Below are 27,108 nucleotides of genomic sequence, written 5' to 3'. Positions count from 1 at the left end.
ATATGTATATATGTGTGTGTGTGATCTGTGCTCTCTCCTCCTCTCTGGTGACGGGGGCGCTGTAAATGTTTCTCAAAGTCGACTGGTATGAAATTAAACAGGTAGGTGTTAATAATGTACCAGAAACCGACAGAGATATTATTTTAATCTGCTATGGAACTAATGGTGCAAGATCAATATAAGGTTGTGGGTAATACGTATAGATGGACAGCAGACTTTACATCTAAAGACCCATGGTTCTATTCATTGATTGATTTATTAGCATCCATTCAACTTTTACAAAAGTTTGGAATTGTCACGTTGTACATGTACAATTAGAATACATCTATAAAACTACAGGCCTAATATAATATAAGATACAAGAGATAGTATGAGATACAGATATAATATAAAATAATAAAATAAAACATATAAATGTATGCTCAGTGTTATTTTCTTGAGAGGGATTATGTAAAACTTTTTTCTTTCTATATTCAGTTTGCAAAATTGTGCATGTGATAAAGAAAATCCGGATGCGCAACACTTATTCTTGGAATTCGAACAATTTTCACACCAACGAAATATACTATATAAAAATCTGATACGATTAAAAATTCCATTTCCTATTCGCGATTAAAATTACCACCCGAGCGCTAGTGTCGCTTCCAATATGGCCACTCTACGTACGATAGATCTTTGTTTACATTAGTTTACATTAAGTAGTAGTACTACAGCGCTGTAGTAGTACGTAAAAGCAGTGTGTTGACATTGCTGGTATGGAAGGAACGTTTAAATTACGCGTTATATTTAAATATTGTGAATGTGATGTGAAATCCAGGAACTAAACCAAGGTGAAGCTGTGCTGAGAGCGAAGCATTTAATTATGATAATAAAAATAACGCGGAAAACGGAGACCAAAGTAATGTATACGCACTGGTTTTTCAAAGCGGTGCTGTTTCATCTGCACTGCACCTCGGTTGTAACTGCCTAACTGGGGCTCTCAGAAATGATTTGAAAATAAAGCAATTTACCTGCATTGCAAAGCTTGGCCAGGAAGTAAATGTAAACATGTCGTTGCAGTTTTTTCCCCAAAGAGGCAGGCTGGGCTGGTTAATAACAACATCGGATAATGATAATAATAATAACAATAACAACAATTTCATTGAGATTATCTTCAGTCTTCACTAAAAATTGACATACTGAATGAAACAGCAACATTAGCACGTCAATTATGATTTTCTGACTTACTTCTATGATTACGGACATTAATTAATTCTCAAACTATTTTTACCTTCGCACTTAATCGACTTGCACCTGTTCCAAATTACATACATAATACATTGTTTTAAAAAAAATGTTATATTCATAAAGAACAATTTAAAACTTACTTTGATGGCAATAAAAAATGATCTTTCCAAAAGATTATTTCGGAAAATAAAGTGAACAGACTCGTACATTCTTCGTAATTTCCTTGCTGCATTTCAGTGATGCCAATCTTATCAATCAGTTCTGTTTTCCCTGATTTAAACATTTTTTTTTGTTTGTTGATTCCACGGGGTGGAAAACACATGTAAGCTTTTCACTTGTCCTGAACCACCAAACGATTTAGAGCAAAAAACAACAGTATACATTACTTTTTCGCATGTTCCTCATGCTTTGAACGGCTTCAACATGGCGAGGTGCAGTGAAGTGTCCTACGTGGAGTGGTTCCTGAAAATCTCACCAGATGGCATATCGGATAATTTTAATCACGAATATATCTCTCATCAGATTTATCCACACCACTTATTTGGTTTTTATATGGATATGCACACAAATGTCATTGAAATATAAACAGAAAAAATGTAAACGTGTAAGAATCTAGATTTAGTAGTGTCGTGTATCGTATTACATGGGAGCTGGAAAAGTGACAAAAAAATCCTACAAATACAGGAACTGTGGTCGAAGTCGACAGTGTTTTGTTTGATAGGGTCAGAGAGAAAAAAAGAAGAAAATGTAACTAGCATAAGCTCTGGCTGTGACGGAAGTTGTTCAATGTAAAAATACAAGGCGTAATATTTTATGCATTCAAAATAAACTTTTTATTTGGCAGTTTGTAAATGTAGACAAGGTGGTTGAATGACTTATCTGCCCATCCTTATTTTGTACTCTTACCAAGGAGAGTTTATGGGCATTGAGGAAAGAGGCAGAAAGTACCAAAAAAAAAGATTTACAATTTTAACTTCTTCCGTGCCATCCCTGTGGTGTTTGAGATTATGATAGTCGTAGCCATAGACGTCCGCAGATTTTTTTCAGAGGGGTAAAACAAGGCATTTTTACCCCCATAATACTGTTGCCCCCTCAAGAAATATTCATTGTTTGAATTTATCATCTACCTGCAACGCCCGTCTAGTAATTAATATAAATTACTGTGACTGAAATGCAATTATATTCGGAGAAATATATAATTTAAAGTTGACATTCATTTTCTGGATGCAGGGCATGTCCCCTCTTGCCGTTGCCCCCTTTCCAGATGTCCATGGTTGTAACCAGTTTGGTATTTAAGAAATTTCCTTGGGGGGATTCTACTGACTGTCAAGAGACAGCTTACTACATACTCGCACATACACATGTACAGTCACGAACACTTCTGGGTTGTAACAAATCCATTGACTTTCAATGGGACTCTTACAACCCAGTTAAGTTTGCATGTATGCAATTTTGAAGAATCTTAAGTTCAAATTGCAGTACAGCGTAAGTTAGCAAATGATTTTTTTTATCAACGTTGTGAACATTCCATAGAATCAATAACAATTCCTTACACTCTGTCTCCCATTTCCTGTTTTCTCACATGATTTAGCGATGTTTTGAATAGGGTGATGCACAGCTTCTTATAGTATGCGCAGTTGCTAATAGGTGGGTTATCCACAGGGGGGGCATTGCCTCCCCAAACTTGGACAAAAATTAGTTGTAGGCAAACATTGATGGCTGAGTGTGCCTGCAGGGGGCAATTACCTCTCACAACTTCAACAACTGATACAAAAAAAAAATACTTTTCGTAAAATTTTCTTGCTCGCAATGCCTGCTTTTTTTTGGTCTTATCAAGTTCGGAACTGTAGCTAGGACCGGCGGGAGTCGGCCCTGGTTGCCGAACGATCTGCATGCATTTAAGTTGTAAAATTGATTCATTGATTTACGCACAGAGAGGCTAACCGGGACTGAACCTACAGTCTAAAGTGGGATCCGAATCACGGTGCCATGTTCCTCCACTGGGTATTGAACCCGGGACCCTTTTGTTCACAAGGCGAATGTGCACCATCGGGGAGGCACAAAAGTTGTAAAAGAGAGAATGCATTGGCATCCCGTGAAATTATTTGCTCCCTATTAAATCAATATTGATTTCAGCCTGCAAAAAAATTGGATCCAAAAATTTTCTTCCTTGCTTCGCTCGCAATTTATAATTGTTCTCTGTAATGCATTGTAAATTACCAGACAGAGAAATAAAACTTGTCTTAATTGATTTTGTTTCAAATGCATGAACAATTGTTTTGAGGAAAAGGAGAGACTATGTAATTTGTGCTGTTGGTTTCCAAGATGGATGAATTGGTTGTATAATGTGTTTAAATAATACAGAGGGGTCCAATAAAATGTACTCACTGTTTGTAACGCAATAATTTCGAAACAAACAGATTTACACATACTAATCTCATGTGGACGTGTAGTGTAACTGTTTAATTTGTCGCGGGTAGGTGGCGCTGGCAATTTGCGCCGCGCATGCGCGAGTGTTGGAGCGATTACGCCAGAGAATTCTCTTTGCAGTCTAGTAGCAACAATGGCTGCAGTATGGTTATCATTTGTGGAACGCAAGACTGTATTGAAATGGTTCTGGAAGTACGAGAACATTCAAGAGGTTCAACGGCAGTGGCAGAATGAGTTTGGAACATGACCTCCAACACGACGAACAATAGCCCGTATTCGTGATAAGTTCAAATCCGACAGAACTGTTCATGATGTGCACCTGTGATGTGCACAAGGCAAGATCCGATCAACCACGAACAGCTACAAGTCCAGAGTCCAGTGCTGCTGTGTTGCAACATTTCACCCGATCACCACAAAAATCAGTGAACCAGGGAGCACGCGAAAGTGGGGTGAGCCAGTCTAGCGTAAGATGCATTCTGAAGGGTGCACAGTGGAAAGTGTACATTCCAAGACTGCTACACGCGATCAACGAGGACGATCCGGATCGTAGGGTCGAGGATGGGGAATTTGCAGGGACAGTTGTGTGGTCTGACGAGGCACAATTCAAACTTAACGGTACTGTGAACCGCCACAATTGTGTCTACTGGTCGCCCGTCAATCCTCACGTTTATGTGGAGAAGGCAGTGAATCTACCGGGGCTTAACGTGTGGTGTGGTCTGTCATCGCGTGGTTTGTTTGGTCCCTTCTTCTTCGAGGGTACCGTAACCGGTGAGGTGTATCTCGAAATGCTTCAGTCAAGGATTTTGCCTGCCATCCGAACCCTATTTGGCGATGAAATGTTTTACCTGCAGCAAGATGGAGCCCCACCTCACTACCATCGCATGTCAGGTTGTACCTGGATGACACTCTCCCCAGACGGTGGATAGGTCGACGTGGTGCCTTTGAGTACCCACCTTGGTCCCCTGATTTGACACCACTGGACTTCTACCTGCGGGGGACCGTCAAGGATGATGTGTATCGACAAAATCCAACTACACTCAACGAGCTACGTGAAAAAATAATAGCATCATGTGCTGCCATTATGCCAGATACACTGACAGCCGTAGTACTGTCTGCAGTTCGGTGCCATCGGAGTTGTTTACAAGTTGCTGGTGGTCATTTTGAACATCTACCATAACTCTCTCTCAGTGCCAAAAAATGTACCCACAAGTCAATTTTGTCAGAAGATATGGACTATCAAACGGTGAGTACATTTTTTTGGACCCCCCTGTATATGTTGTGTATATACATGTATTAAAGAAACTTTGTATACGTACAGAATTTAGTGTCCACGTCACTGCATGTTGCATAATGTGAAACATAATATCGTGCAAGAAAGTTCCTACATGTTAATGTAAAAATGAATTACAGTACATTTGGAATGCATTTATCAAGCATCTTATGTCTTTCAAAAGCTTCTGTGCTTGTTTTCCATTATTAATGCGAAATTGAACATGTTGAAAAAATAATTCAAGTCGTTTCTTCGAACACAAATGCTTTGGCATCAACTTCTACCCCCTTTTGCAAACTTTACGAGGGTAACGTATTTGATACTACTACTACTACTAATAATAATAATAATGTCCCGGGTTCGAATCCCGGCTTGAGCATGGATGTTTGTGTGTGCCCATTCATCAATTTCATCATCTCATCACTCATCCCCATGCTCGCAAATTATCCAGAAGTGGAGCAATAAGCGAAGTAAAATAAAGCAAATCAATAATAATAGTAATAACAATAATGTTGTTATAACATTGCAACATTATTGTTATTAACATTATTATTATTGGTACGAATATCCTGGTACTTGCCCTCCCCAGACAAAAATTTGTGGTTGTGCCTCTGTACATACATATGTGTGTATGTATGTGCCTTTGAGACCGCTAGAGGAAAGGGGTTGGGGGGGGGATGTCAACAATTTTAAATAGTAAATGGCCTCACTCCACACTTCATTTTATGTAATTCAACTAAAAAAAAAACTTGGAGCAAGACATATTTAATAATTGCTGAAAAATTACAGATTTAATTTGTATCTTGACAGAAAGAAAAGGCCAACTACACTTTATGATCAGAACAGCTAATCGTGACTGGGCCTACAGTTTTTAAAGTGATATTTTGACACCCACCCCCAGAAATCTAATCTGAGACCTAACTTTTGCTGCCTCTATTTGGTGCAAGGTGCATGAATCTTAAACCTTAGCTAGAATATCTACAGGGTAGGGTTCTTTGTAGACAACGAAACCAGACAGGATGCCTTCTAATGGAGACGTTTAAACGAATATATAATTTAAACACAGGATACATGGAGTAAGAATATTTACATGATAAGCTACTTCTTTCTGTAATTCTCGTTTACAGTCAATTTTCATCTCAATATGCTTTTTATTATTTCTTTTCTCTATTTGAATATTCTTCTATCTGGACTTCCTTCATAATGGACGGTCTGGATCTGGACTTCCTTCTCAATGGAGGGTCTGGATCTTGACTTTCTCAATAGAGGATCTGGACTTCCTTCTCAATGGAGGATCTGGATCTAGACTTCCTTCTTAATGGAATGTCTGGATCTGGACTTCCTTCTCAATGGAGGATCTGGATCTAGACTTCCTTCTTAATGGAATGTCTGGATCTGGACTTCCTTCTTAGTGGACGATCTGGATCTGGACTTCCTTCTTGTCTTCTTTGTGAACTTCCCTCTGGATTTCCTTTTATTTATGTTTTTGACGATTTAATGAATTCCTTTATCCAAATTTTTTCCTTTAAGCTTTGGGAATAATACTAATATCCTCCCTTGCGGCTGCAATTGGAATGCCCCAACACTAACTGGGTACAACAGAGTGTATACTTGGTGCAAACGATTGACATGCGCATCCAAGTAGGTGCTAGGGTTGAAACGTGCAACCAAAAGTGTGTGGGGCATCGATTGGAACGAGCCGCCACTGATGTACACAAAATTTCCGCTATGGGAATGGTAAATCAATCAGACAGATGCAATATCTGTTCAAAGATACATACCTGTACTTGTATCAGTGATTTGACTTCTTTAATTTTCTTATTAACTTACATATGATCACTGATTTGATTTATCGACTATATATATTAATGTATTTCTTTTATAATTATTCTTTATCTTCTTATAGTAGATTCTATTGTTTTTCATCTTTCCAATTTGCTTTGTTCTTATTTATAAAGTTATTCACATATATTATGCCAATTCTTAATCTTGCCCACCTGGTGCTGCCATCTCTATTCCTCCTTGGCAAACTATTTACATTACTTGGTCCTATTGGGTACGTAACACTTTTGAGAATGTGAATCTAACTGGCATAACTGAGGTTGGAGGAGGGGGAGAATCAAATAGTTTTGTATTGAATAGAAACAGCACCCAAGACTACTTTGCTAAATTACTGTTGCATTTGAGAAATCATAAAAATTACTCCTTTACTTGCTTCTCAGGTCCCAGAACCTTAACACAAGTCCCATTAGCTTGTTAATTCTGAAAACTTAGGTGGGCAAGTGCCCCTGCCAAGTTACGCCTAATTAGTCCGATATCTCTTGAATACAAGACAAGAGCGATTTCCACTACAATATATCTAACGCCAATCATTATGAACGTAATTTTATCATCAATTGTTGTTAACGAACTGATCAATTCAATATCGATTCTTCCGTATTTTTAGTCATGATATATTATAAATATGTTTAGTTTGCTACAAAATTACAAAACTACCAACTTGACAGTGTATGCTGAAACGAAAAAATATTTCTAACAAAGGATACCACCTTCTAACTCACCAATATGTTTTAATTCAGTGGGGAAAGATTATATATGTGTTTCTTCATCACTAGATACATCAAGCCATGCCCATGAAATTTCCATTTGTTAAATTGTTGATTACAGGCAACCAACAATCAAAAGTAACTCACCACTTTACTACTTCTGCCTTCTCCTGTAGATGCACTTGCAAATTTTCAGAACTGATCCTTTGATCATCGCAACCTTCACCAGCAGCTTTATCAGATTTCGTTTCATTTTGAACGCAGATTCCAGATATTGCAGAGTCTGAAACATGTAATACTCACTTTTTTTCACTAACATTCTAGCTTCACAAAGACATCTAGCTCATTGTTCTAAAAAAAACTCCCACTGTTCTTTAAAAAATGATTTCATAAAGGGCTATCATGCTCATGTCAAAAATTCCATGTAGGCTCTCTCTCTGTACTACTGTTCCACTCATACAAATACAGACGTTCTGTGATGACATGTTTGAGTCACGTGACAACTCATTTATAACTTTCACATTCATTGGGGTGGCATTTTCCTGCCAAATTCCATGGACAAAGGAAAGGGAAGAGGGGATGAGGTCTTCAACCCTGGTAACTTGTTTGACAGTTCCAGGAATGTCCCAGCACTTGAGGCCACATCTACGTTTGCCATTTGGAGCTTCCAGTTGTAACTAAAGTTGCAATAATTTGTTGTTTCACCCTCCCCCCCCCCCGGATAAAATTTATCAAGTAGAGAGGGGGACACAAGTATCCAGATGGGGAATTCCCCCATCCCCCCATACAGATACCACCCTGGTCGTAACCAAATTGTATATCTGTTGTATTTCTGTGCAATAGACACATTTGCACCTGCCAATCTGTGACTGGTAACACCATTCATTCCGTCTTGTTGCTCATTCTATCATGCTAACATTTCAGTTGATACGTAATTAATATTAATATCTCATCCAGTAATTTCTATAATTAAGGTCACTGCAATAGGTAATATCAAAATGAACTAGTTTATTTATTTATTCCAAGTTTCAGATATAGCATTTGTATTAGCCATTTTACACTGAAACTGTAACATAAACAAGAATAAGTGAAGATGGTTTTAGGTAAAAATGTTAGCAATGTCCATCTCAGTAGCACAAACTACTGCACTTGTTTTATCAACAAGAATTATGAAGAAGAAAGAAGACTGTGTACATAATGCTCAATTGGCTGTTTCAGCCAATTTCAACAGAGTATTTCAATCAGAAACTAACTCAAATATTAAATTTTTGTCAGAATTGGGATCGTCTCACAGTTAGCAGTGAAATTATAATGCATGAAACGGATAATGACTTGAGTGTAAATGGAGAAGTTTAAGACCTAATTTTCCGAAGCATCTTCTACCTTCCGTAACTTGGTAAATAAATACATATTTGTTTGTTCTAACAGTTTTAAAGAACTAGTTGCCAGCAAGATAAAAAGTGTTGAGAAATTAATGTTGGCTGGATATATCACGGATGCTAATTGTTGTATCTTTCATGTTCTCATATAGTGTCTTAACTATCTTTTCAGGGCACCTTCAAGAAAGTTATCAAAATAATATAAAACTACCCCAAAATGAAGCTTTTCTCAAGAATTCATAGTAATCAATGCCTGAATTTCCTGAAAGGTGCAGTTAATCAGTGTTATCTGCATTCTCCGACATCCATCTCACACTCCCGTTTGTTTCACATGTTGCCAAAGTGGAATTGCAGCCTGTCACAGCTGAATAAGATGAAACTCTCGTCGTCAGTGTATAATAGATGGCATGCAAAACAAATCTGCAGTACAAGTGTCAAGTGTGTGGCAGTGAATGAAGTTTTGAAAGACTGGGTGTTGAAGTTAAGTGAGCAAGGAATTGATGAAGCTCAGGAATCTGTAGAACATATTCTTGCTCATGTTTTTGGCAGCAAAAGTGTAAGTTATGTTTTCATTTATTTGTTAATTATTTCAGTCATAAGTGCCATTTTTCAGGATTTTGGGAGTGGCATTTTTCATTGTAAGAAACCAGCATGTGTAGTACACAGGTACAGCTCAAGGTAAAATTTCCCAGACAATGTGGATTTTTTGTGCCTCCCTCCCTTACCTTATATCCTGCTGCCCCCTAACTTTCCACATCTCTTCAATGTAAACTTTGACCATGTTACGATTCGGCACGCACAGAAATTTTAGCAAAATATGCAGGCTCAACCAGGACTCGAACCCGTGTCTCTGACATACCGTGCCATTTCTCTACCAGCTGACCTATCAAGCCAGCCCTGGCTTCGCCTGATTTGTTGCTGTTTCACCTGTGTGGAGTTGTCTCACTGTCAACATTATCGGTGTTTCAAAGGCAACAGATCATTTGTGGCGACACTGGCAGCGACAACTTCACACAGGTAAAACGGCAACAGCAAATAATCAGAAGAAGCCAAAGTGGGCTTGGTTGCTCAGTTGGTAGAGAATTGGCACAGTATGCCAGAGGTCCAGGTTCAAGTCCTGGTCGAACCTGCATTTTTTGAAATTTTTAGCTCGACCATATCATATATTTATGGTTTTAATTACGAAAAATAATAGCCTTATTTTTTAAAAATACTTTAAGTGTTATTGTAAAAGAAAACTTTTATTGCAGGTATGTATGTATTTAATACCTACATAATGCTATCAGAATAACAGGACTCGCTTAGCTTAAATTGGTACATTATTTTACAATATATGTGTATTTATTATGTTTTGCACCAGTAATTTGAATTAATACTTGCCTCTACAAATCCAACTCTTTTTAAAACACCAAGGGTCCCGGGTTCGAATCCCGGTCGGGCTTGGTTGTTTGTGAATGTCCATTCATCAATTTCATCATTTCGTCACTCATCCCCATCTTCGCAAATTAGCCAAGAGGCACAAAACGCAAAGTAAAATAAACTAAATCAATCAATCAATCAATCTTTTCAAAACTCACCTTTGGTGGCGCTACTCAAGGGGAATCCTCAGGGCAGTCACCTGGGTCATCGGCCCTTAACCACCCCTGGTAGTTCACTGGGATGCTCAAGTACAGAGTGCAGCAGAAATAATGAGCTGGTTTTAATAATCAATGGTTTCGATTGTTGCAGAGTGATTGTTGCAGAGAAGGGGCAGGCATGAAGCGGGTACCTTGGAAAGTAGGTGGCAAGTGTATGTTCCGTCAGTGACGTATGCCATGGAGTGCTGAACAGTGGCGGAGCATATTTGTGCTGTAGAGTGCTTTATTAGGAGTGTCTCTATCACCGACACACAGAGAACATTTCGACAACAACTAAATCGTTCTGCTTATTAACGCTTCCTGTTAGATGAAAGTGTGCTTCATCACTCATCATCAACGTGCATGGAGGTCCGCAGGATTTCTTCCAGGGAGGGGCAAGGAAGGTATTTTTTCCAGGGGGGCCAAACGAAGGCAAATTTTCAACAAAAATAGTGTTGTTCCCTAAAAAACATTGCTTAAATTTGAATTTATGGTGTTCATGCAATAATTAACCCATATTATTGTGGCTAAAATGAAATTATGCATGTGAAATACATATTTTTTGGTTGACTTTCATTTTCCAGGGGGGGCCACGGCCCCCCCTTGCTCCCCCTTCCGGACGCCCATGTCAACGTGTCTAGCAATGTCAGATGTTGCCTTATTAATGCCAGCATCTGCTGACAAAATTCCGCACGGGCCAGCTTATGGCGATCTGACAGCCGTGGCACAACTTGCATCTTGCATGGGTGAAAGTTAAGGTCTACGTGCAACATTCGCAGAATTCTTCGGTCCGATATCTGCAACGCTAAAATATGTTTACGTGCTGATCTGCATGGACTCCGCACTGCAGAGACATGGACGCGTGCCACATTTTGTACTGTTCGCACTGACCGTGGTTGGCCAGGTGGTGATTTATTCTTCACGCTACGGTCTTCACACCATTGTCTTACCCACCAATGTATAGCAACGGGAGAAGGTGCATCACGCGATTCAGTTGTAGTCGAAATGTTCTCTGTGTTTTGGTGAGAGAGACACTCAAAATTAAACACTCTACAGCACAAATATGCTCCGCCACTGTTCAGCGCTCCATGGCTAACTGCACACATCAATGACGGAACATACACTTGCCACCTACTTTCCAAGATACCCGCTTCATGCCTGCCCCTTCCCTGCAACAATCACTCTGCAACAAACGAAACCATGGATTATTAAAAACCAGTTTACTATTTCTGCCGCACCCTTTATTTTTTTTTTACTAATTGTCTGCGACTATTTTCATTAATTTTTCTCTTGCAAGTGACGTGTTTTTAAGGAATAGATTTTTGGGTATGCTGGTGCACCAGATGTTGGGAGGTTTGTTTCAATTCTTGCAAAGAGAATAAACACAGTGATGGTCAATTTGCTTTGTAATACTAATGCAGCCCTCTCTACAGCTAAGTTTTTGTAATCAATTATGATAGACTTGTAATGATGATGATTCCAATTTGTACTGTAACAGAAATTATTGGACAGTCTTGTGCAATATGAAAGAACAGTTTGTTTCAGGGTAAGATGGAGTTAAAAGAAAAAAAGTACTTCTTATCATTGTGTGGCAGAGTTTTCTATCAAATATGCTGCAAGAATAAGAACATGAATATAGTAAATTGCCATATTTTGCACAACCACGTGAGAAATATACAACTCACCGCTCAGGAGATGATCCCCAACGGAAGTGCAGTGACATAGCGACAGGCGACTCCACTATTAGGGTTAAAGGAGTGCACCCTGAGTAAGAAACACACGTGGGCTCGTTGTAACTGGTGCAGTGATACAAGTCATTTAGGGTTACCAGACGTCCTGTTTTACCTGAACTAATCCTCTTTTTCGAGTCCTAAAAATGGTCCACCAGCTTTTTAGGAAAATTTGGAAATGTTCTCTTTTCTGTGATAAAGACAACTGCTTAACTTCAAGATTAGTAACAAAATGTCATTTAATAATAATTGTTAATATTATTTCCGTCTTCAATTTCGAAGTAAAGAAATACGACACACTCAATTACAAGCGCGAAGCCAAGAAATTTTTCTTCCAACAAAGGAAAAATGTTGGACTTTTGCGTCACTTCTCTTGTCGCCGCTCATCGCGTAAGGTTTTGATTTCAAAGCATTTGTGATATCTACCATGGCTCATGGTGATCAGAAAGTTTCTAACAATAGGTAAGAATATGCGATATGCCGTGGCTTTCTTTGATTTGAGTTTCACATCAGAATTCAGAAATAAACAATAGTTTTTAACTGCTGTACTCTTTTAGTTGTTACATGGCAGTGGAGAAGTGAACCATGCCGAAACGCAAATGTGATTTTAGTAACTACTTACCTTACAAAAATGGTTTCCTGACTTTAGGCCTGGAAGAAACAACTCCAAGGCAGAATGTCAATTTATGTTATTCTTTTAAAGTAAGAGACCGAGTTTCACAACCGTATAATATTACGGGTATAGTGAATAAATATTAGAATATTCAGACATATACCTATAATGAGTCCTATTATTAGTTATACGGAAATGGTGTGAAATTGTTTTACAGGGGTGTGTGATATATAAGCTCACCAAATGCCATAGATTATTTTTAAAATTATTTGAAATACAAGGTAACCAAAAAAGTTCCAGCCGTTTTTGACGTCCCATTAATCATGCACTCACAGAGAGGAAACGAAATGACGCACGTGCCTGGCAAGCGATCGGGAGTTAGTCTGACCATCGACTGTCAGTAATATAGGCACATTGTGCACACACAGCAGTCATAGCTCATCCAGTGTCGAAGAGAAATGGAGGTATCGAAGCAGCTTGTTCGCGTGCGTTTGTTGTATAACTTTAAAGTGAGCCTGTCAGCTGCCACATCAAGTCGCCGCATTTGCCAGGCATTTGGGAGAATGCAGTGAACGAACACACTGCTAGGCATTGGTTCCAGAAATTCCGTTCGGGAGATGGGAGCCTTTCGGATGAACCTCGCAGTGGACGACCACATGTGTTGGATGACGAGGCCCTGAAAGCAGCCATTGAGGAGGACAGTGGTCTAACGTGTGATGAACTTGCAGAAAGGTTCCATGTTTCCGCTGAAAAAGTCAGACTGCACGTGCATGGAATAGGGAAGTCATACAAGTTAAGCAAATGGGTACCCCACACATTGTCGGCAGCCAACAAGGAACAACGAGTGACAACCTGTTTGTCCTTGCTCACTCGGCACCTGAACACACCCATATTTAATCGCCTGCTCACTGGTGACGAAAAGTGGGTCCTCTATGACACTCCCAAGCATACCAGACATTGGTTGTCGCCACATGACCCTGTTCCTCACACCTCAAGACCACCTCTGCACCCACGAAAGGTTATGCTCTCTGTATGGTGGAATTGTCGGCAAGTGGTGCATTATGAGCTCCTTCCACCTGGTCAGACTATCACTGCTGACCTCTACTCTCAGCAGTTGCAAAGGGTGCACTGTGCATTGCAGCAGAAGGAGCCGGCATTGGTGAATCGCAAGGGTGTGCTGTTCCTGCACGACAATGCCAAACCACATGTGGCAAAGAGGACCTGGGAGACCCTTCAGCAACTTGGCTGGGAGACACTGTGCCATCCACCATATTCAGCGGGCCTTGCACCAACAGATTACCACCTGTTACATTCCCTCGACAACCAAGTTCGTGGGAGATCCTTCGCAAATGAGTGAGACCTGCGGAATGCACTCACGGACTTCTGTGCATCCAAGCCCTCCGAGTTTTATCACCAGGGTATTGTGCTACTGCAGGAACGTTGGCAAAAGATGTTGGATTCTGATGTAGATTACTTCGAAACTTAAGGTACCGTCCACTGTATTGCTCTTTCTTTATCACTGCTCTAGAACGGCAAGAACTCTTTTGGTTACCTTGTACATGATAAGCAATACAAAAGTATTCTGGCTACTGAAAGAAAATCAGCAAACTGTTGCTGCGGACACACACTCTGCGTAATTGATGCAAATCAACTCTCACGCACTTCCAAAAGGATACCAGACCGCAGCGGAAGGCTTTCTGCTACCCCTAAAATCTGCAAATGGACTGCTCCTTCCCTTCACCTCCGCTCCCCATCTCCCCTCGTTTGGGGTTCTTCTCATGAGCAGTGAGCTGTAGTTAAAGAGAAGAAAGTGTTTCTTTTCTTTCTCCAAGTTCATCACCTTATTACCTCACTGGGACAATAAGTGCTCATAAATGCATTCTGTTTGTCAGCATGCATTGTAGAACTGGGAAATAGGATAAAGAACGTAAAACTGAAACTATGATTGAATTAGTAAAAATTGCTCGACAATATGGCCAGCTACTTGTATTCAGTGGAAATTACCTGAACTGCTCCAGTTAAGCTAGCACCCACCCAGGATAACCAAAGGTTCTACATAATAAGAAGAGACAGTGTATAACAACTTGTAAAAATTAAAAACACCGTCAATTAATTGTATGATATATGATGAGACGGGCGACATCGGAAGTCACCTGAATGTCAACCTCACTTCCACGTAGTACATGCTGGACTAGACGTAGGTAAAACTAAGAATAATTGAAGAGCCAGCTTTTTTATTTCTTTCTTTGTTGTCGGTGGAAATACGGGCTAAGAAAGCCGTGAATCCAACTAAGATAAACTATACATTTAAATTGTGTGATCTTAAAACATTTGATTTAGTAATTAATACAGGATCCGTTTAAAAATAATTATTTCTTGTGCCGTAGTGGCCTTCCCAAAGAAGGGTCAACTGGTAACAGTGTGAATAACCATGGAATACATTCTAATATATGGTGGAATATGCCATATTGCTGCAGATTTTGAAATTCAGCTAGCAACAGTGCAAAAGTTTATAATGGCATGTTTATTATTTCATTAATGATACATGTGATACAGAAAACACACAAACCATTTTTTGCATGCAGAATGATTTTTTTTGTATGTAATTATTAAGGAAAGGGAAAAAAAGGCTCTGAAAATGTTTTCAAAAAGGTGCAAAAAAAGCTGATAATAGTATGCCTTTATTCAATACTCTCTTTTTCTGCACCTTCTGTATATACGAGGGTGGTTTGAAAAGTTCTCGGAATGGAATAGAAAGAAACGACTTACAACAGTGATTTTTTTTTTTCAATGTATTCTCCCTGTACACTAATGCACTTGGTCCAGCGATGTTCCAATGCCTTGATCCCATCTCGAAAATTAGATTCCTCCAGGCCTGTGAAATACGTGTCAACTTCGGCTATTAGTTCTTCCTTTGAAGAGAATCTCCGTCCACCGAGGAAACTTTTGAGTTTGGGAAAAAAAATAGAAGTCTGAGGGAGCCAAATCAGGCGAATAAGGCGGATGTGGCAACAATTCGTAACCAAGTTCATGAATTTTTGCCATGGCAACGACACTTGTGGGAGGGCGCGCATTGTCCTGATGCACGATGATTTTCTTTCTTGCCAAACCTGGCCTCTTTTCCCGTATCTTATGCTTTAGTTGGTCGAGGAGATTAGCGTAGTATTGTCCCGTAATTGTTTGACCAGTGGGAAGATAATCGATCAACAGAATCCCTTTCGCATCCCAAAACACTGACGCCATTACCTTTCTGGCCGACCGTATTGCCTTTGCTTTCTTTGGTGGTGGTGAATCAACATGTTTCCACTGCTTTGACTGTTGTTTTGTCTCTGGGGTATAGTAGTGGACCCACGTTTCATCTGTCGTCACAAAACGGCACAAAAAATCTGTTTGGTTTCTCTTAAAACGAGTCAAACATTGTTCGGAAACGTCCACTCTGATGCGTTAAAAGTGTTAAAAGTCGCGGCACCCATCTTGCAGTTAATTTTCTCATATCCAATTCAACTGTTAAAATGTGATACGCCCGTTCGGATGACATTCCTATAGCTTCAGCAATTTCACGCACTTTCAGTCGGCGATCCTCCATGACCAATTTATGCACTTTTTCAATAATTTCTGGGGTAGTAGCACATTTTGGGCGACCACTACGTGGATCATCTTCTAAGCTGTCCCGACCAAATTTAAACTCGTTTGTCCACTTTGCAACAGTTGAATATGAAGGAGCAGAGTCCCCCAGTGTGTTCAGAAAATCGGCATGAATTTCCTTTGCTTTCATACCTTTCTTTACGAAGTACTTAATCACCGCTCGAATCTCGATTTTTTTCCATCTTCACAAAGCACTGCACGGGAACAACTACAAAGTGACGTCCGCACCACAGATCTCTACCCAGAACACTGACGTGCCACGTGTTTATTAATAAAGGATGGCCTATTACTATGCGGGAACCTCGCTGTCCTAGCACTGACATCTGGTGGTGATTCCGAGAACTTTTCAAACCACCCTCGTAATACACACGGACCACATAGAGAACTGTGGTTCTTCTGAATAGGTTTTATTAAAGTATGTGTTTTCTCTTGTGGGGTTTGTTGCATTACCTTGAGAAGTATTGGGGCTGCAATGATTATATTACACCATTTTATATCTCTCATTCTGCTCCTCGAAATGAGACTGCGTAGGATTTTATGTAGCTGCTCAAGAAGATTGAAAGTTATTTATTTTTCTGTCTAATTTTTTAACAAAACACAAAAGGGAAAAGATGCTGATGCAAGCATCAAAGAGGGGATAAAAAAAAGTAAAGTGCTCCCCTGTGCTAAGCACCATGCCATGAAGGCATATAGGTGGTGTGGGGTTATAGCCCCACACTTCCTTGATCAGCACCCCACCCCTGGCCATGTTTACCCCCAGAGTTTCCTCCAGGTATCCACTTTATACGATGCTGGGTGGGTGACGGAGCCACTTGAACAGGTGGAAACAAATCCTGGTTCTCCCCCACTGGGGATCGAACCCGGGTCTCTCCCATGGTAGTCAGATGCCCTAACGACTGAGCTACCGTGGCACTAAAAAGGTAAATAATGTGCTCTCCTCACAAAAAGGTGCAACAAAGTGTGTTCATTTTACTTGAACTATAATACATATCTCAAACAATCGGTATGAAAACAGCTATATTTTTTGGAAGGTGCTGCACCTTAAAATCCGTTCACTAGTAACTATATTTCATCTCGTGTCTATCGTTGACTTATGTATGCTTTGTATTGGAATAGTTATAACTGAGAGTAATTTCAGTTTTTCTTTGTAGAAAGTAGACGAGTACAAACATACCAATAGGACACTAACAGAGGAGGAGCTGAACACTGTGAACAGGATGTGTGAGTGCAGAAAGGCAAGGTAACTTTTGTGCGTGTGTAAAATGAAATGCAAACACATTGTCAATACTTTAATGTCACGTTACCTTCCAGTACACATAGGAGATGTACTGTGTAGAAATTTCAGCAAAAATTGAAGGCTGACTTAGTATGCCTGAGACCCAGGTTCAAGTCTTGGTTAAACCTTCATATCTGCTGAAATTTCTACATTTAACTTGTAAGCAATTAGGGGGGCGAGGGGGCAGTTGCCCCCCAATTTTCGCCACTTTTGCCCCAGCACTATGCTAAATCTTATCTACAAAGGGAAATATACTCTCTGCCCCCTAGTTTTGAAACCTTGCCCCCCCCCCCTCAGTTTTGGGACCCAATCGCTGCCACTGCTTGTAAGGATGCACATATGGATAAAATTTACCCAGCTGATTTTGAAATATATATTTTTGATCACCTCTGATGAGTGTCTCAGGCCACCCTTCTCAGTACCATTTCAGTGAACCTTTCCGAGTGTCGGAACCTTGAATTTTCGGTTTGTTCTGCTCACAGGGCCATAGAGACACCTAAGACACGTTCATACATTTCAGTTTGGAATATCAACATGTTCTTTTTTGTAATTTTTATCAATTGTGTGCTTCAGTGCAAATTTTCAAAATTAATAAAAATAGATTAATCAATGAAGGTATTACTTACTATTTATGTGCTTTAAAACAAATCAAATTCAGACTTAAGAAGTAATTTGATTGTGGGTATTTTTACCCAGCGCACATCCTATTTTAGAACATACGTCCTGCATGGCTAATGTCATGGTTTCTCATCATTGACAGAACCTTAGTAAAATTACAAGGGCCATCCGGAAAGTAGTACCTGTTCGTGCCATGTGGAGCGCTAGTGATGCGAGTAGCTGCCTCTCAAGGTCAGACGACTTCAGTTGACTGTCTGCTCAGTGTGTACGAAATTTCGTAGAGCTGCCATTGTACAAGTAGTTTTTGTTTCTGTGAGTGTTTACAATGTTCAAAAAAATTGAAAACACCGCCACTTGTGAAGTTTGGGCTGTGATCAGATTTTTCAACGCCAGGAGTGTGCGACCATGTGCTGACATTCACCGTCAATTAAAGGAGGTTTATGGAGACAATGTTATTGATGAGTCATCTGTTCGGCGCTGGTGTCGAAACTTTAACTCGAGGCATGAGAACGTCCATGATGACGAACGTTCAGGGTGCCCGTCTGTCATTACGGACGAACTGCTGAGTGCAGTTGACAAATTCATCATGCTGCTGGGAAAACACAGGAACTTCTCCAGCAATTCAAGTGGGAAATTTTCAACCATCTACCCTACATTCCAGACCTGGCTCCTTCAGGAAAACTAAATAACTTTTTGGGAAGAAAGTAATTTAACAGTGATGAGAAACTGAAAGAAGGGGTGACTACTTTTCTCAATGGACTGGCAGCAGAAGAATATGAGGCTGGGTTACAAAAACTCATCACACGTTATGACAAATGCTTAAATGTACATGGTGACTATGTAGAAAAGTAGTTTAAACATTTTTGTTAACAATTACAAAGTTTTGTCAAAAAATACTTTTTAGTTTGTTTTTTTAAATTAAAAAATGGGTACTACTTTCCGGATGCCCCTCGTAGATATTTTTAATTAAGTATTTGTACTGAATTTGAAATCTTTTAGTAAATTCTTACATTTCATCTATATGATGTGATTACATGATATGGGTGAGTGATGTTAGTTCATATTTAATCTTTAGTGTATGATAGTTAAAACTAAGATGATTTAAATTTTACACAAAAGATCGTCACTGTGCTCACCACAATAATCTAAAATGACCTATTATATTCCTACAATTATGTAAAGTTGCATTGAAAATTGTTATATGATAGGACCTTCCTGATGGTTTGGTGGTAAAATTGTTGCCTTGTAATCAAAGGATCCCAGGTTTGATACCTGGTGGAGGCATGTAGTGGTACGGATCCCACATTAAACTGTAGATGCAGTCTCAATTAGCCTTTCTGTGCATAAAGTGGACTTAAAACCATATCAAATCAATCTTCATGACAATTCTGCTTTGGATTTCAAAGTTACTGTCGAATTTCAATCTGAAGAGTTGTTTAGGTTATTTTTTATTAATTATTTCTATATTACATATTGAAAATATGTTTTCTGTAACTTTCATTACAATGTTTTATTTTTTTCTCTTTCAAAAAATTGTTACAGGAAAGCATTCATAAATGTGAGGTAATGTATATGAATTGTAACATATTATGTATCTGTGGAAAGAGGACATTTTGTAGTTTTCAGAAAGGTTTGGTTAACAGTAGAAAAAGGAGACTATAAAGAAAAACAATATTTTTAAGCCAGTCCACAAAGTATTATATGTGTTGATTTATTTTCCAGAATGCCGTTGCAGTACATACTTGGGGAGGGGAATTTCCGTGACCTTCGGCTCAAGTTCACTCCTCCCGTGTTTATTCCTTGGCCGGAGACCGAGAAGTTCATTGACGTCGTATCTCCGCATCTGCAGCCAGGCTTCCATTTCCTTGAAGTAGGATGTGGCTCTGGTGCCATAAGCATAGCACTGCTTAAAATGAATCCTCAGGTATCGAATTTTATGTCAATAAAAATAGTTATAAACTGAATTTCCTGTTTTAAAAGCTTTATGCAGTGAAAAAGCTAGTAAATTCAGTAACATTCAGCAAAATCTGGTTCCTATTTTATGGCATCTAGATGTTGATGTTCAACACTTAATTTATAACATGAATTGAGAGAACAAATTCGGTCAATTTGCAAGAAAAATTACCGTTCAATATAACATTTAAATGATTTTAAAATATGGAAATTGTTTGAAGACATTGTTGTAACAGTTCTGTATATCGGAAACACATGAAAATCGGAAATTTTGTGTTTCGCATGGTGCGTACTTACCAATTGTGTATTGCATAACATAGTTCAAGGTGCCATTATGCTTTTTACACGAAAACAAACACAATTTTTCACATTCTGAGTGCATTTTTTTTATTCCTTTCTTCGCTTCCGGAACACACAATATGGCGGGCACATCTTGACTCATGTTGTGGGTATGCATTGTTTCAACCTTCTTCACCGAAAAATACCTACTATCGTGTTCGTCACTGGTGGAAATTATACACTATGCACGGGTAGTTGACGATAGCCTGAGTAACTGACGGAAAGCCCCACGAACCATTCACAGATAGCTCCACGAACCATTATGCACAATAGCTGACGGATAGCCCCACGAACCATGCACGTTTAGCCCCACGGACCATTCACAGATAGCCTCACAAACCATTTCCATAAGGTTAGGTTAGGTTTGGTTGGGTTAGACAAGCATAGTAAAAAAAAAAAGGAGTTTGAAACACTGTCAGTGGGTTACGTCATCGAACGTGCGGAGCATGCAGTTCACGTAGTGAAAGCAATGGCAATTGTTCGTCGATGAGTTATTTCTCTTGAAAAATACATGATTTCCTGGTCAAATAGATTCCACCATGACAGAAAATACTTCTACGAACATTGGAAAGCTTGCAGAAACTCATTTCTGTAAGTAGTTTCTTCTGTAAAAATGAAGAAATGTGTTTCCGATATATGGAACTGTTACCGACATTATATATATGTATCAGGGCTGAGAGAATACATTTCTGGCATTTTGGTCTTCCATGGGTACTTTTGCATAATCTAATTATCCTAAAAATTATGCAAAATTCGAAGTTATATTCAAAAAACTTGATTTTACGAGTAGTAACATGCTTTTTTAAAATACTTTTTTTACATATAAAAATGGTGCCATTGTCAAAAATTGAACATAGATGCCCAACTAAAAATTTAACAACTTTAATCCTTCGTATATTTTCATATATCTTACTACTGGACTGCAGTCCAAATTGTCTACAATTATGCTGATCCAATGTTTCTATAAATAATCTGCTATTGTCATTGTTTTTATGAATATGTATGATTCATCCACCCTTATCGGTTTGTGAACACATATTAGCACAGGTGCATATTACTCACTTGAGATAACCAAAATAATGTCTTTATTAAAAAGAAACCTTTTTTTCTAAAAACACTAAAATTGCTTACTTGTGATAAGCGAGTAGTCCAATGTTGATGAAAGCAACGTTTCGGGGTTACTACTTTTCACTTCTTCAGGCTCTTCGTGGCATTGGAATCATGATGCGTCACTTATCATAAAAAACACAGGGATTGGTTAAAAGGTGCATGGTTAAAAAATGATTAGTGAAAGTAGTTTAATCCTTAAAAAACTCCCATTTTATATAAAACCACCATTAAGCAGCCCCGGTGGTGCAATACAAAAAGTCTACTCCCAATCTGTTAAAACGTCTCACTGACCGATGTCCATACTTGTAACTGGTTATCAGCGGAATGCAGGAAGCTGTCAACGTCTTCTGCTTCCTCTCCCCCCCCCCCATTTCCTTCAAGTCTCCTGTCTGCTGTGTAGCACGTAAAACCTCTGGCTTAACATGGAATCCCATTCTGTTTTTATTTTTGCCTTCATCCCATTTTTTAAACATTCTAATCCAGATATCGTCAACGTTGTCGTCATCCCTGTTTAATTTTTGATGTCTATCCTTACAAATGTAAGCGGCCTCGTAAACATTCCTGCACATCCTTCCCAATAACCTCCCTCTTCTCCAAAAGGCCCATTCTGGGAACTCCTTCTTCAATATCTTTGTCATGCTCTTTCCACCTTATACCCAATGGTGGTTTTACATAATATGGGAGTTTTATTAAGGATTAAACTACTTTCACTAATCATTTTTTAACCATGCACCTTTTAAGTAATCCCTGTGTTTTTTTATGATAAGTGATGTGTCATGATTCCAATGCCACGAAGAGCCTGAAGAAGGGAAAAAGTAGTTACCCTGAAATGTTGCTTTCATCAACATTGGACTACTCGCTAATCGCAAGTAAGCATTTTTAGTGTTTTTAGAAAGAAATGTTTTATTTTTAATAAAGACATTATTTTGTTCATCTACCTTTTTTTTTAATTCCTATAGGCAGTTTCTTTATCGAGGAAATATGCTAGTGTTATGCATCTTCATGAAATGTTTCTCATTGTGTATTGGGCCAACATAATTTTGTACTCTAAAATTAAAATCAAAAGCTGCGATGGCCTAGTTGTTAGGGCATCTGACTGCCACCAGGAGACCCAGGTTCGATTCCCAGGCTAGGTGATCTTAGGTTGGAATTTTTCTGGCCATGTCCCTGCACAAAGTGGCTCTTTCACTCATCAAGCCTCAAATCAATGGGTACCTTTGGGATGAAGGCAGCTGGAGCATGATGCTGATCACATCACCTCCAAAATGGGCAAGATTGAGAATATGTGGGGCCCCATCCCCACCTCCCCTAAATGTGCCTTCATGGCATGGGGATCTTTACCTTTACTCTAAAATTAAAATTAGTACATCCAAAGTGCACACCAACAACTTGTTATTACTTATTGTATGTGTGGAAAATTAATATTTGGTGGTTGACTCTGTTCAATTCTTTTGTTTCAGGTGAGATGCACTGCCATAGACCAAAGCAGTGTGGCCTGCAACGTAACAAAGCAAAACGCTTCCCTGCACGGAGTATTGGACAGGCTAGAAATAATCAAAGCCAAACTGACTGCCGAGGGCTTGGAAGGAGTGGGCAGGCGAGAGTTCGATTTGATTGTGAGCAACCCTCCGTACGTTCCTAGGAAGGACATGTTTAATTTACCACCTGAAATCATGGTGTAAGTACAATATTTCATCATTCTGTAAGGTTCTGAAAGAAGAATCACATGGTTCCTGATCTGTTAGTTTAGTTCTGAACAGATCGTAAATTACGAGTAGCAATAGAATAGAATAGAATGGGTCTTTATTTAAGCAGACATGGTGATATTCTTTTCGGCCCATCTCATCATCATACCTAACTTCACAGAGATTTACATGTCTTAACGTGTTCAGTAGCCTGGATTTTTAGAATATTCATGATTCTCACATGAACTCGAAATATACGAGGGGATAGCAAAAAGTATTTTTTTACGATGGCCTCTATTTCTCCTCATAATTATACCATCCTCACCTTTATTATTATTTTTAGAGATGGTGCAGCTTAATCAGTAGTCTGTGTGTTTTGTCAATATAGAGACAGCAAATAGATCATCCTAGATACAAGCACATTGCACTACATGAACTAAAATAACTTTACACATGAAACTGCGTTCCCACTGAATTGGGATTCCTGGAAACGTCAGGGAAAACAACATAGGAGTGGAAAAGTCATATGAAAGTCCAGGAATTTCAAAGGTGCATCCAAAATCCTTAAAAAGTTATTGGAACAACTTAAGATGACCAGACCCCTCTCCGATTTTCGTCATATTTGGCATACTCACTAATTGAGGCCTCCTAATCACGAATCTGAAGTTAAAAGTTGTCGGAAACGTCTAGAAATTGCAAAATGAGAAAATAAGGCATTAGTTTTCGGAATGGAAACCGTCGATTTTCGCAAAATTTTTTGTTTCACAAGGGAATATATATATTACTGATACTATCATGACACATGACTATGTTTGCCTAATTCGCAATTATTTTGCAATTTCTAGACGTTTCCGACAAATTTTAACTTCAGATTCGTCATTAGCAGGCCTCAATTAGTAAGTATGCCAAATATGATGAAAATCGGAGAGGGGTCGGGTCATCTTAAGTCATACCAAGTTATTAAATCCAGAGTATGGAAATGAAAATAAATTCCACTTATTTTTTTCTTCTTGAAGGGAAATATTCTATGTATTTTTAAAATATTTTGTTCAAAATAATGAACAAAAATAATGTTGAATAACCTTTACTCTCTTGTATAGCAAGTAAAGTATAAAACACTCAAAACTTGGTTATTTGTATGTTTAAGCACCTCAGAGTGGTCTGGAAAGCATGAAGCCAGGGAATTTCTTTTGTCAATCCAAATAGGAACCTTGTATAATAATTATCATAAATATGATCATATGATCATCAATTGCAAAATAATTGCAAATTAGGCAAACATAGTTGAAATTTGGTGTCATGGTAGTATCAGGAATATATAATATAATAATATATAATATAATTATCATAAATATGATCATATGAGATATTCTTTTTGTTATTTCGAGTATGCCGTTACTTTCTGTGATGTGTGGAAGACAGTGCCATATTTGTCTCAACTGATGCTCTTGTATTAGATTTCCTAACCCTCTAATTTAGCCATTCCCACAGCTATCATTGCTTCCCGTAGCATGCCTATAAGCAGTACATTTCCGTTTATTGGCCTCTGTAAGAGATTGTTGACATTAAATGCCACATTCTTTGTACTTGTAGGTATGAAGACCTGCAGGCAATGGATGGAGGGGTTGATGGTCTTGGTGTGATCAAACTTGTTCTGAACTTGGCTTCAGAATGGTTGGTAAAACATGGGAAAATACTTTTAGAAGTGAATCCATCTCATCCACAATTGATAGACGAGTGGTTGAAGAGCGAACCAGCTCTACAATTGCAGTTTGTGCAATCTATGAAAGATCTTAATGGAAAAGAACGCTATGTTGAAGTTCAAAAAGTGGATGGTGTTTAACAAGTTGTAAGGTACGGATAGGTGAGATGGAAATCATATCCCTCCAAAATCAATTGTCTGCGATGACCTGAGCTCAGGGTTTAAAAAAACCCAACCCACCTGGGTCCAGATGGGTTTAATTGTTTTTTTTTAATTGGGTTTATTCAGGTTTAATTGGGTTTTGTTGAGCTTTTATTAAAAAAATGTGAATACATGTAATAATTCACATTTGTAATTGCTGCTCAACCTACCCACTGCACTTAGCCACCCGGCACATCAACTAGCAGACCACAAGAAACTGCTAAACCATAGAAATGTTATTTTCTTATCCTTTATTCTCTGGTTCTTTGGTTGAAAAAGATGTTTCACATCAGTCGGTTCTAAGTTACATCGTTGAGGTACAGAAGTATTTTCGAAATACACATCACGCACATGGGTGATTAAAAGAAAAAATGGACTGAAGCCACAAATTCCAAATGACACTCGATGGAATTCATATCTTGATTGTGTGAAGAAGTTTTTAGCTAATTACCATAAATATAGGGAAATAGGAAATATGTAACCAATAACTGATGACATCTATTGCATTGTACAATGTCTAACGATGAATAAATATATTGTATTGTATTGTATTGTATTGTATTGTATTGAACACAAAGATGAAATTGATAAATTATTTCAAAAATGTTAAATAATGTGGGTATTTACACTGAGGCTTTGCACTTGGAGAAACAGCTATCTGTTGTTGCTCTGCATTAGATAATTTCCAACTTGAGTGTACTTCATTATCACTTGCTGTTGAAGTATGGTTGGATTTGTTAAATTAAGAAGTGCTACAAGCCTACCACAGTCATTTCAAAATGAGGTTTGATTAGGGTGTTCAACCATTTCATTTATTGGACAATATGATGGATCCGAAATGCATGGGATGTAGCCTAAGTTGTGAACAAGAAAGAACAGCAGAAGAATGACACCCTTCCCGGCATTATAGCTTTCAGGATTAAGGGTACGGATTCGCACTGTCAATGATGCAGGATAGCATCATAGAACAATTTTCTTCTGCAAAGTAGTGGAAAATAATGGAAGTAAAAGCCGAGAAATCATCAAAATTGTCCAATGGGTTCTGTGAATTTTTTGTTTGCCTTTGTTCAGTTACAGCATCGTCAGCTTCAATAGCAAGAATCTTTTTAACTTTTGGAATAAAGTACGCAATAGACTCGGGGTAGATAAGGACTTAAATTTGGTGAAGAGTCATTCCACCTCAAATCATCCAGGCCGTGTCACCCACCATCTCCGATTTTGATGAAATTCAGTATACTCATAGAACTTTTGATGCTGATTACAAAAATGTCATTTTTTTAAGATTGGTTAAGGGGTTCAGAAGTTACACGCTTTTTAAAATCTCCGTGTGCGCCACATGAGGCTCCAATTTGAATGACACGCATTAGGTTATAAATGATCGTATCTTCTCTCAGGTTTGCCATAAAAACTTCAAGTTTTCGTTTGTTCAGAGTATAGTGAAAACAATGTTTTTACGGCAAACCTGAGAGAAGATACTATCATTTATAACCTAATGCGTGCCATTCAAAGTGAAGCCGCAAATGGTGTACACAGTGAATTTAGAAAGCGCGTTACTTCTGAACCCCATGATTAATCTAAAAAAACATGTAATTTTTGTAATCAGCATTAAAAGTTCTATAAGTGTACCGAATTTCATCAAATTCGAGGATGGTGGGTGACATTTTCTCAAAATTCTGGATGATTTGACATGAAATGACCCTAAAGGTATACAGGTTTATATGTTCAAATGATAGAGAATCTCACAATATTAATTGGTAAGTATATGCGA

The 27,108-nt window shown here is 38.6% G+C and overlaps 1 protein-coding gene across 1 annotated transcript; it reads left to right on the top strand.

The window, feature by feature from the left end:
• On the top strand, nucleotides 1-25,832 carry LOC145979980 (MTRF1L release factor glutamine methyltransferase-like). Its single transcript, XM_083112918.1, has 6 exons — nucleotides 1-101; nucleotides 9,025-9,408; nucleotides 17,608-17,696; nucleotides 20,073-20,274; nucleotides 23,213-23,430; nucleotides 25,031-25,832. The coding sequence occupies exons 2-6, from the start codon at nucleotides 9,070-9,072 to the stop codon at nucleotides 25,278-25,280; spliced, it is 1,098 nt and encodes a 365-aa protein (XP_082969044.1). The 5' UTR covers nucleotides 1-101; nucleotides 9,025-9,069; the 3' UTR covers nucleotides 25,281-25,832.
• The last annotated feature ends 1,276 nt before the right edge of the window (nucleotides 25,833-27,108 follow it).

This window comes from Lepisma saccharinum, chromosome 27, assembly GCF_977018435.1.
Source record: "Lepisma saccharinum chromosome 27, izLepSacc3.1, whole genome shotgun sequence".
NCBI lineage: Eukaryota > Metazoa > Arthropoda > Insecta > Zygentoma > Lepismatidae > Lepisma > Lepisma saccharinum.
This window is presented reverse-complemented; position numbering and strand designations above follow the sequence as displayed.

Bases quoted from the DNA above. Each gene is read 5' to 3' on its own strand.
- LOC145979980 (XM_083112918.1), top strand. From the start codon at position 9,070: ATGAAGCTTTTCTCAAGAATTCATAGTAATCAATGCCTGAATTTCCTG. The intron at 20,275-23,212 runs GTATCGAATTTT...CTTTTGTTTCAG, and splicing joins TGCTTAAAATGAATCCTCAG to GTGAGATGCACTGCCATAGA. The intron at 23,431-25,030 runs GTAAGTACAATA...TTGTACTTGTAG, and splicing joins TTACCACCTGAAATCATGGT to GTATGAAGACCTGCAGGCAA.